Here is a 12,031-nt window from a genome sequence, read left to right on the forward strand (position 1 = left end):
GATCATGTAAAAATAGATACGCATGCATTTGAAACAATGTCAGTACTTAATGGAATTTTATTGATGTCAAAGTTGACGTACAAAGCATAAGCTAGCTTGGGAAAGATTAAACATTAAAGAACTATGTGTCCTCTACACAAAACAATCCAAAGCAGCTACACTATGTTGTTGATGCTATGTGAACCATTCCGCAGGCCACCACCACTATGATCGAATGAATGGCCTTGAGCCCTCAAGGGTCACGTCTTCCTGCCATTTGACACTCAATACTCTTGAACTCTTGTAAACTTCTTCCACCCTCAACAAAGACATCCACAGACACCGAAGTCCAGCTGTCACACTTCCAATTTTATTGTCTGATGCCGAATCAACCACTTATGAACCAGGGGCAACCTCCTGATCCAATTCTGAAAACAATTGAAAAGATGACCATTAGAGAAAGCATTGCAGTAAATACACTTGTGCATTCAACATAAAAATCAAAATTTAAAAGAAAATAAAATTTGAGAAGAGCAGTTACATCAAGGAGCAAATATAACTGGAGTGCCTTAAAATTTCATGTTCCAATAAAATTTGAAACATCTAGTTCCAAAAGGTAAGTGAATATATGCACACCTAGATTCATTGGCAACAGGCAACTGATATCATATCAGAACTTAACTACATATGGGTATGATGTGAGAATATCGACTGCAATAGTAAGACAATGTTTTCCTAACATGAAATGGAGTGGTGGATGAACCAATTAAAGGTGCAGAAACAATGTGAAAATATTGAAAAACTTAAAGCATTTTAATTAGGGGCAGACTGCATGTCTTTCTTAAGGTTAATCAACATCTGCAGCAGCATTCAGATACTCCTTGTCTCTCAGAGTGACACTTTTACACTTCTATGTCTATGTTAACGGACTCAAACAAGTACTCCTTGTCAGTTTTAGCTGTGCTTCGGTTGGTCAGGTATATAATGTAAAAACATGCTAATGTGAAATCCCAAGGAAAGTTGATCATCCCCTCAAATTCCACATTAGCTCAAAGAACAGTGGTCAAAAGCGACACAAACAACAATCTTATCCATGCTGACATACAAATAATTAGGTAATACACAAGGCTTGAAATATCGCATGGAGCAAGGTATATAATGAGAATCCTAGTCAAATCAGATTCGTTGAGGGTAGTGTAAAGATATAAGAGGCACAGAGGCACCACCTTGGTATTGCCTCTGCGTTTACTAAGCTCCAAGCTTCAAGTTCATTGAATTCTCACATGTATACAGTGGGGTCTATAGATGTTCCAATCATGTAGCCTAACTTGGTGATAATTTTAGTATGTACGTATTATGCACCTCCAGTAATCCAAATATTAAGTACCAAGGTGCAGGAAGAAGGCAGTGGTAGGACTTAACGTATGATCTAGACGATGAATATAGGTTATGGTCTGCTGAAATCTATGAACTTTTCTTCGCTAAACAAAAGAAAACAAAAACAAAAGCAAAAAGAATTGGAGAAAAAGCTTAAATGTTGTATGTATTCTTCGTTGATGGTAATGTACTTATGATGGCCATGAAAAGCGAAGAGCTTCTCACTTTATAATCATATTTTTGGTACTTCAATATCTACAAGAGTCAACTCGTTTGTATGCCCTTGGCTGTGGCAATCTGCTCCCCCAACATCGACAGTGGGTGAATACAAACAAAATAAGCCAGGCATTTGATAAAGGCCAAACACACCATTCACATCCTAACCCCTTCAGCCAAAAAGTGAAGAGGTTATCACTCTAGAATTAGCAGAAATAGTTGCACACCATTTTTGTTTTGTTAATGACCGGGGAGAGATTCATAAAAGAGAAAAGAAACCTTGATGCAACGGTGATAAACTACATCCCCTAACAGCATTATTGTAAAGAAGCGATTAACCTTGTGCTTGAGGATTCAACGATGTACACCAAGGCTTAGTATGACCTGGTTGACTGTAGATTCCACACTTGGACCTAATACACACAAATAACATTTTCCTTACTAAGAAACAAAATTTATACCAGTGCAACACATTTACAAATATTAACTCTTCAGCAATATGGTTACTTGCATCGGAAAAATTTATGTGATAGTAAATGTAACCACTTACCCCCAACTTCTGGATGTAAATCTGGGTATGTGTGCTTTGTATACCCTGGCTGATTGCATATTCCACACTTGTTGTCACCATATCACTAATAGGAACGTGATGAGCAAGATAGTAATATCAATATACTTATACAATAGTCAAGTGTACAAAACTAGTCTCCTCGTTCTATTGGAAGTCGGGTTTTGAAAAGACGCACCAAGTAACCCACCATAAAAAAACAATGTGCACGTGAACTCAATCAAAACCAAAAACAATAATTTTCTTTTCTATTTAATTTTTTTTGAAAAAATAAAAAATAAAAATCCTAACTAAATGCACTCATTCACAAAAATAAAAAGGCTAAATATGCATGAATGCAAACACACTAAGGGAAAAAAAATATGATCCTAAACTCTTAACAAAAGAATGGAGACACCAAAAACAATATACAATAAAAGCATAGGTCTACAAAAAAAATGAGACTAACCCATGTGAACAAGGTCGGGGACCAAGTTCATCTCTTCTTACCCAACCTGTCTTGTAAGACTTTGAAGAAACATGAGCTTTACCTCTAGGTGTGGCAAGTTGTATGGCAGATCTGAGGGTACTCACATCCTCTTTTTAGTCTTTTTATTCCAATTAAACTTAGTCTTAGCATACTGTGAAAGCAAGTAATAAAGATAAACTTCTTGTTGAAAAGACATAAAAGAAAACCAATACCCACTTCCATAAGAAACCTGATCTTGATAACTACAAAAGTTATCCCAACAATATGAAGCAAGATGTCCCTTCCTACCACAAGCATAACAAGTAAAAATCTTTTTCACAGAAGAAGACTTGGTCTTAACAAAAGTATTTACTATATGATCAGAAGTAGATGCACAACCATAGTCCCAAGTACTCCCAACTCCCAACAAAACGAAGAAATGTGACCTTTCTTGACACACAATGAACAAGCTTATAATGCTTTCTTCTAAACTTTAAAATATGTTAATTCTTTGGCTCATGAGACCAACGCTCTAACCAAATGAGTTATAGGACCATTGGCTTTGAAGCTTATAATTCACTTATTCACTACAATAAATACAAAATGTGCTAATAATTGGTTATTAAACGACCAGCACAATAATCTGACATGTAACTAAAAATGAGCATCCCAACTTACAACCCTGAACAAAGGGCAAAATTCACAAGGAAACGAAGATAACTAATATGTTTGTCAAACTAAATAACTGCTGAACAATCACTATAATCAAAATATCAAACTACATTTCAATTAAAACAATTAAAATGTAGCTAAGATATGTTCTCATTAGGCTAGTTTGACAAACTGAAATTGGAACCGAGAATAAATAAAGGAATGAAGTTCACAAAAACTTAAGAAGAAACTACGATAAATATAGCTGCTTCACTAATGGAAAATTCTAAACTAACCACAAGGAGCATCGATTAGTTTCAATGTCAAAATTGGTAGTAATGGAAAAACCCAAAATTTCGATCCAATGAAGAAGAAGAAAATTATTTCCTTATTAAAAATCATCCAATATTACAAGAAGGTAGTAAATTTCAACACATAATATAAAGAAACGAGTATCCAAACCTGAATCAGTAATTGACAGTTTCAAATGAAAGGGATTTCTCTTGGGAGACAATAACTAATTTTTTTTTTTTTTTTTTTTTTTTAAGTTTGTGTAGTTGAGAGTGAGAGAGGGAAACAATAGAAAAAAGAGAGTTCAGTTGAGAAATCATAACTTTGCCGAAGAGAGAGTGCGTAACTATTCCCTTTTTTTCCGAAGGTCCAAAATTTCTGAGAGAGTACGATGGTTACTTTTTTGCTTTTGTTTTAGATACTTGGATTAGTCAAAAATTTCAAAAATTTCTGAGAGTACGTCAGTACGATGGTTATTTTTTTTGCTTTTGTTTTAGATACTTGGATTAGTATCATGGGTAGATTCGGTATTTTTTATACTTGTTTCATTATCTAACCAGTTTCTCCGGTTAACAAGTTTGCTTTAGAATTTCATTTTTCTAACAAAAATCTAGATGTGTGGCTGAGATTGATGTACATTGGAATGCATAGGAGGTTATGCGCATGGAAGAAAACCTCTTTTAAAATAAATACTTTTTCATAAAAATGTTTTTTAAGAAAAAATAATTTTTTGAAAAAATGAGAACCAAACACTCAACTTAACGTAGAGGGGGGATTAGGTGAAGCCAGATCAAATTAGCGTAGAGGGACATCTTTAATTTTGCGTCTCATTGAGGCCCGTGACACAAAGCCCACAAGAGTGAAGTCCGGTGAAATTTAAGAAACTTTTTTTACCTTTTCTTTTAAGCCATCACTAAACTCAGGCACATGATATATCGAATTGATACTACGGGGCAATTGAATTCGACAAGACGACAACCCAACGACTGATGAATTAATAAACCACCGGGCTGTAATTATAGTGGGCATCAAGGGCAATCAAAGTGACGTGATTGAATTTAATGGGAAAGAGAAAGGAGCGACGTGCTGCGGCGGCGGCTTCAATGGGAGCTGGCCGAAGAGTGAAGCTCGATCTCTTTGCCGAACCACCTTCTTCTGGTACTTCCTTACAAAATTTGTACATAAATAAAACGTGACCCTTTTCATAATTTTGATTGAATATTTGTAGGTGGTGAAAATAAAGGAGTTGTTGTTAAAGAAGAAGAAGAAGAAGAAGAGAAAAATCGTGTTGGGGTACCCAACAACTCACCATCTTCTTCGTCAGGTGGGTTCCGTCATTTTTGGTTCAAAAAACAGGCTATGTAGTCACCAAGGCAAAGACTTGCCTGCATGCACTGCAAAAAAACAAATTCATTATTTTGGTTGGTTGCTTGGTTGCTTGGCTGGGTTTTCCAATTTTAGAACTATGTAGGGAGGAAGGAGCCTGGCTGAGGGTCTCCTTTTTTTGATCCCCGCTGCATCTCTAAGCTAAGCGTTCTGGAGGTTTGTATGTATGTATGTCTTTTTTTTGCTTTATATGATGATTTATGCTTTCTGACTTTTTATTTTCTATTACATTACAGGTAGCCGTGTGTTTGACGTTAGAATATTTTTTTGTTCATATGGCATTCACAGACATTACCATTGTTTCATTCTTTTATTAAAATTGCTTTAACCCAATTATATATTCTTTCTGGCTTCAACGGTGGCGTGACTAGTTACGCCTTTTGTTTTCCAGGTAAACGACAGGAAAATCCTTTGCTGCTACTTGGACAGTATAGTGATGATGATGCGGCTGAAGAACCGAGTGAAGATTCAATGCATGTATCTTCTGATGAGACTTCTAGAGCCGACCAATATGGACAGGTGATCATTTTACATATCATTTGGACACCAGACAAGACATTACAGACTAAGTTAAATCATTAATTACCCTGAGGAAAAAAATGAAAAGTGCTAAGTATGGTTATGCCATCCTAAGATCACAACTACAATTCTCTATAGAACTTACTTTTCAAGAAAAAGAGAAAATAAAAACTTCAAATGCAAAATTTAATTGATTGATCTTTACTTCGATATAATTCAGACTTGGAGTTTGGTTTTTCCTTAAACCAGTCACAAGCCCACCGGTCTATTCACGACCCATCAGTAGCTCTATCCCAATCCCAGAGGTGTGTTATCTGTGTACTACAACATGACAGAATTCATCTTTTGATCATACTAATCCTTGGCAACTTTGTAATTTGCGGCTCTGCTCTTATTTGGAGATTAAATTTTGTAAAAGGGATCTCTACAGAGAGAACACTGTGCAATCCCTTAAATCATCATGACTACTGTTATGAGTTTGGTGTGAAAATACTGTGACCAAATCTCTCTCATTCTTGGACAGCTTTACACATACCTTATGCTTATTGTAGCGTGACAGTTACCGATGCTCGAAGAGGGCCAAAATTACCTTCAGTTAACAAAAAAATGGTATATCAACGAGGGGGTTCATACACGTTCGTCATGTTCTGAAGGGTATTAATGTTTATGTATAGTGCATCTACATCCTTCGTAAACAATAATTAAGGAAGGGCTTCTTATTACTAATACTACATAACAAGTTTTTATGTCATTATAACATTTTGTTTTGTGGTTCATAAAGGGGGTGGTGGGCATATACCTATGAGCATACATATTTATATAAATGAAAAATTCTGTTTATTAATAATTCAATTAAAGTTTAAAATTCTTTGTTCATCAGATTGAAGATATTTCTGTTGGAGCATGTGGAAATGTGGAGGACAATATCAAAGAAGGCGTAACTGTTCACCATGTCAAACAAGAGGAGCTGTGTAAGGAAACAGCTCAAGCAAATGGTGCCAATAACTTGGCGGGAAACAAAATTGAGGAAAGTGGCACTGTTGCTATGGATGAGCAACACAAGGGGAAAGAGTCAACCGCAGAAGTCTCTGACTCATGGACTTCTGGAATGCAGATTGCTGGAGATGTGGTTTTTGGGTGGAAGCTAGTGATGCACGAAGAGACCAATCAATACTACTATTGGAATGTTGAGACAGGTGAGACTTCATGGGAAGTACCTGCCGTTTTCGCTCAGGGAACCGAGATTGGCACTGAACAGAAAGTTCCCCTTGTTATGGAAGAAGGGGAGATCGCTCCTTCAAACACTACTCTACACTGGGAACCAGATTTATATCCTAGTGTAGCTGCTGGTGATCAGTTTAATGGTGCCTATGTAATTTTTAATGGTGAAGAAAACTCTGAACCTAGGATTCAAGTCATCGAGAATGAAGGATGCGTAAATGAAAATGTAGGATTTGAACCAAAAGATACTGGTATTGGAACATTTGTCGGTTCTGAAACCGTGGATGATCATAAACGGATGGAAAATGAACACGAGGCAGGGTGGGCTCTTCCTAATCAGCTTGTCAGTTATGCGGAAAGTTTGATACAGAGATTGAAGGATCTGGAAAGGTGTGAATTTTATCTACCTTATTCTTTTCTCTTATTTGTTCTTTGCATGTTAGAAGTACATATTTCTTCTTCAGAAGCACTGCCAAAGTGTTTTTTTGAGAAGGCATCTGTATGCTTAAGATTGTGCTCACATTTATTTTTCTAATTTAATTTCTTATTAATTGTGTGATTATGAACAATTCCTTTGTTTTTCTTTGTTTCAGGTCCGACATTCAGCTTCAAGGCTTGGATTGGATGTCAAAGTGTATCTCGGAAATTGAAATCAGGCTCTCTGATTTCAACTCACTTTTGGCTTATGGTTCGTCTCTTCTCCCATTTTGGATTCACTCTGAGGAGAAACTGAAAGTGCTTGAACTTGCAATTAATGATCACGTTTCTCGGCTTTCTGAGCCTAGACAGGCAACTGAAGTTTCTCTTTATAGAGGTGATAGTATCTTAAAGCCGAGCACTTTAGGAGATTCAGAGTTGACTATCAGGGATGAAGAAGTGTTTCCTACTTTTCAGAACTCTCACTCTTCTCCCAATGTTGATACGCGAGTAACCCAGGCAGAAGCAGAAGACAAATCTAACCTCAATGATGTCAATGACACACAGATTTTGTCATCTGTATCTCTTTCTGGACCTCTAGGCGATGTTGCAAAACAACACGTTAAAGAAGTCAATGAAACTGGTCTTAAATCTGCACCTCCTACTGTTGAAGATGAGGACATGGATGTGGACATGGAAGTTGATGATGAACCTACGACTAGTAACCAAAGATCTAGTGATGCATTAGGGACAGAAAGTTGTTCTCCACCACAGCACTTCATTCAACCTGACCCACCTGACAATTGGGCAACCTCTGTGCTTGAAAAGGAATATGATGTCCCACCCCTTCCCGATGAAGATTGGATCCCTCCACCACCTCCGGATTCCGAACCGATTCCTCCTCCCCCACCTGATGATCCTCCTGCTCCTACTTACACCCCACAGCCACCATATACTGAGGTAGTACCTCATATTCCATACACAGAGCAATACATATCATACCCTGTTGCTGGTCCTGAGTACTATGGGTCAATGATAACTGAAGTCCCAAATTCAATCTATTACACTCAGTCAGTTGACTCCCAACCAGCCCAGTATTTTGACATGGTACCAACCACATACTCTGAAACTACTTCTGTCATAGTTAACCCCATCAATCCTTTAGTTTATTATAACCTTCCAGAGGGAACAGTCCCTCCTGGATCTACAGTCAATTGCTTTGAATCTTCTGCGTTCTATAATGAATCTGGTCCAGTGGTTTATCACGATCCAACTGCTGATCAAACAAGTACACTAAAAAGCCTCGAGGAGTCTGAGTCCAGTATATTACCAAATCTGAAGGGACATTCTGATGCATTAGCTGTTCGTCATGAAACTGAAGTACTGCCTGCGCAGATTCCACCTCCTTCAACCACAATTCAAGCTACAATAACCAGTGCACCAGTGCCTTTGACAACTGGAGCTTCTGGTCCTGTTGCCTTGTCAATTAATGCTGCCAAGGCTTCTGCGAAAGGTATGATTACCGGAAGTATAAAAGTTTGTATATATCATGCAGGCTTATAGATTTTCCCCCCTAGGCTTCATTAACTGAGTGTCGTATGTGCATTCCAAAACTTTAATATGTGTTCGGGAATTAGGATGTCTGCTCCCAGATCTCAACTAAATGTATGAGTTTACAGTCCATATCCCTTGCCAAAGATCAACTTTCTTGAAGCAATTAAACACCTTTAAAAATCTCTTAAAGTGAGTTGATTGAAATCCCAGAATTTAAGGTTAAGATGTAGGATTTTGATGTATGTCCACATTACGCCTTTGTCTTCATATTAGCTAACCAACAGTTCTGTAGAGGGTATTTGGGGAATTGTAAAATAAAAATGCATTGAAGCCTTTAATGTAGTACTTCTCTATCATCGTAGAAGTAGGAATTGCACGAATGAAGAAGAAGAAATTGGATAACCCATGAATGGCCCTCTTTAAGACTAGTTTACGAGAGGGCTATATACTTGTGAGAAAGGGGGGATGAAAAGGTTCTGAACCTAGCTAACGCTACATCCCACCGCCCCTACTTTTTGTTTCTCCCCTACTCTGATTACAAGAATATCACAACAGCGATCTAACAGCACTACTGCACTACTGCACTAGAACCTTTAAATGTTCAGATGGGATTGCTTGCTTGCTTCTTGGTGGTGGTCGTCATTGTTGTTTTTTTTTGTTTTTTTACAGAGTTGTCCTTGTATTTTTATCTAGGTTACATTGACACGGGCACGCGTGTCGGTGTCCAACACGGATACGGGGTGTCGGATACGGCGAGCAGTTGAAGATCGACACGGGGACACGGATAGGAATAATTAATTAATTTTTTAATAATTATAAATTTATTAAATTAGATGGTAAATCAGAAATTCGAGGTAAATTAAATACAATATGTGTCCGTGTGTGTCCAACACGGATACGGACACGGACACGTGGATACGTATCCGACACAGATTTTTTTCAAAATATGGCGTGTCCATGTAACCTAGATTTTTATTGGTTTTTAATTTTCCCCTTGATGTATTTTAGTGGGATATCTCATCCTGCATTGTTGGTATGATGAATATATATACACTTTACAAGTAAAACAAAACAGAACCTTAAAGTGCTGCACAGCTATGATAGCCTTTGTGTGGACGTGGGATGAACATACAACCCTGAGATACGCAAAGCAACACAGTTAAATGATGCCTATAGTTCGATTGTTTATATGGCCATTTGGATTGCGTTAGCATGAACACAAATGCTTGATATAACCTGATACAACAAAATATGAGGTCTATATATGGGATTCTGTGGGCTGGACGGTGGATTTCTTCCCTGCATGTCTTTATCGAGACTACAATGCCCAAGTATAGTAAATCCAGGATATACCTCTATCATTTGCTTTTCATTTCTATATATACGTTTCTGAGTAATCTTTCCCCTTTCACAGTTTTGCGCAGCAAGAAACGAACACTTGCAGTGGCCCCTACGTTGAGATCAAACAAGAAGGTCTCAAGTCTAGTGGATAAGGTATGCATTTAGTTTTTTTAATTTATTTTTGTTGAATTTATGGGGTTTATTTGAGCTACTTCCTCTCATATGTGAGTTTGTGATACATTTGATTGTTCTGGGTTATCAGTGGAAGGCTGCAAAAGAAGAGTTGCAGGAGGATGAGGAAGATGAACCTCAAAATGCTTATGAGATGTTGGAGAGGAAGCGGCAAAGGGAAATAGAGGTATTTTCATAATCTCTGTATTGAGTTCTTTGGAGTTTCATTTTGCGCACCTTATTTGTTCTAATGGTTTAAAATCCCGCAGGAATGGCGAGCACGTCAAATAGCCACAGGGGAGGCGAAAGATAATGCCAATTTCCAGCCTTTGGGCAGTGACTGGTACAGTTCGCTTCACATCCATTTCAACATTTATTTTTTAAGTGAAAACCTAACATTCGATTTTAGTCCTTTAATGTTTTGTCAACTTGACCGGAGAAGGATTGTTACTGTTTTTGTTGTTGGTGTTGTTGTTATATGATGGGGAAACCATTAGGCTTTGTTGTGCTTGTTGTCAACAACAGCAACAGACAACATGCTAGAAGTATTGTCTTGTAAACGAAGAATGAAATGCAATCCCAGGAAGCTAATCTGATGTTCTAGTTCTTTGTTTTGAATGTCAATTTCACATTTCTTTAGATAATTATTTCATGTTTGCATTGCATAAATTGGATAGGTGATACATTTCTTCTTCAGATACAATATGCCACCCTTTTGTTTTCCCTGCGGTGTAGATCATGCAGACTCCGATTTATATATTTACTCATTCAACTTAATGATCATCCTTTTACTTGTTTTAATCTGTGTGACCATCTCATAATTTCTTCTCTTGTATATGGATATAGGCGTGAACGAGTGAAGCGTAGGAGATCTAAATCAACCCGTGAAAGTGTGCAAACTCAATTTGATGCTCTTGTGAATGGGAAACATCCACCTGATTTGACTGAACTCTCTAAAGATCTCCCGTCTGGATGGCAGGTAATTATAGGATTTGGCTCTCTTTTTTGTGTTTGTATTGTAACTTCAACTATAACTTATTGAGGGTTGAGGACTTGGATCGAGTCCCTTGCATTTGGGAGGGATTCCATTTTGCGGTTGGTTTTACTGCTGTGTGTGGGTGGTGTTCTTATATCTATACCTCTGGATTCTGGAATTGGGGGTTAGATCTCAGCAATTTGATATAGACCATTGATTGAACTGTCCAGCATGTTGTCAAAGAATGTATGGAGGGATTTGTTTCATAACATGATAAAACTACCCAAATCATAGATTGAACTCTTACCCCCGCATGAACATAATATTTAATGCTTCTAACATCTTTTTTATTGCTGTTCTTCAGGCATATTGGGATGAATCTTCGAAAAAAGCTTATTACGGGAACACAATAACCTCAGAGACTACGTGGACCAAGCCCACAGATAGAGTTTCATAGTTTTTTATTTTTTATTTTTTTTCTTTTCATGTGTATTTTCGAGAAGAACTGATTCGTGAGTGTATCAATGCTGTTTGGTTAATTGAAACATCATGATTCGTTTCAGGCTCTGGTGCTGATTTGGATAAAAAACTTTGTTGTCTTAAAATTTTATATTCTCAGGAAAGCATGTTGGGGATCACACGCAAACCAACCACCAATATATATCTATGGTGTATGGTTTGTGTAGCATTTTGGGTTCTCGTTACTTTAGAAGTTACCCCCCTTTGGTTAGTGACTGAACCAGACCAGTCACCAGTAGTTATTATATGAAGACAATCTCATGGAAATGTAGAGGTTGTAGTAATCCATCAACTATTCGTCAAAGACATTCTCTTTTTATCCGAAACCAAATCGTCTCCGGTCCATCATTTCTGTAACCAATCTGTTTAACTACCCTCATCATCATATAGTTCACTG

General features: G+C 37.4%; 1 protein-coding gene and 1 long non-coding RNA gene across 5 annotated transcripts; one reads left to right on the plus strand and one right to left on the minus strand.

Annotated features, from left to right (window-relative positions):
- Window positions 1-41: 41 nt before the first annotated feature.
- On the minus strand, window positions 42-3,963 carry LOC147503327 (uncharacterized). 2 transcript variants are annotated; one of them, XR_015221988.1, is made up of 4 exons: window positions 3,702-3,963; window positions 2,123-2,207; window positions 1,912-1,985; window positions 42-407 (listed from the first exon to the last, which is right to left on the minus strand). It is a non-coding gene; the product is annotated as an uncharacterized LOC147503327 (long non-coding RNA). The 2 variants fall into 2 exon arrangements; XR_015221987.1 differs by lacking the exon at window positions 3,702-3,963 and having other exon boundaries at window positions 270-407; window positions 2,123-2,584.
- Window positions 3,964-4,450: 487 nt separating this feature from the next.
- LOC147503328 (WW domain-containing protein) lies at window positions 4,451-11,677 on the plus strand. 3 transcript variants are annotated; one of them, XM_086608044.1, is made up of 10 exons: window positions 4,451-4,688; window positions 4,759-4,854; window positions 5,308-5,435; window positions 6,316-7,046; window positions 7,250-8,586; window positions 10,042-10,121; window positions 10,231-10,326; window positions 10,409-10,482; window positions 10,986-11,118; window positions 11,480-11,677. In XM_086608044.1, the coding sequence occupies exons 1-10, from the start codon at window positions 4,592-4,594 to the stop codon at window positions 11,570-11,572; spliced, it is 2,865 nt and encodes a 954-aa protein (XP_086464170.1). In that variant the 5' UTR covers window positions 4,451-4,591; the 3' UTR covers window positions 11,573-11,677. The 3 variants fall into 3 exon arrangements, with proteins under 3 accessions (XP_086464170.1, XP_086464171.1, XP_086464172.1); XM_086608045.1 differs by lacking the exons at window positions 4,451-4,688; window positions 4,759-4,854 and adding an exon at window positions 4,933-5,072; XM_086608046.1 differs by lacking the exons at window positions 4,451-4,688; window positions 4,759-4,854 and adding an exon at window positions 4,963-5,080.
- The last annotated feature ends 354 nt before the right edge of the window (window positions 11,678-12,031 follow it).

Source organism: Coptis chinensis, chromosome 4 (genome assembly GCF_015680905.1).
Source record: "Coptis chinensis isolate HL-2020 chromosome 4, ASM1568090v1, whole genome shotgun sequence".
Lineage (NCBI taxonomy): Eukaryota > Viridiplantae > Streptophyta > Magnoliopsida > Ranunculales > Ranunculaceae > Coptis > Coptis chinensis.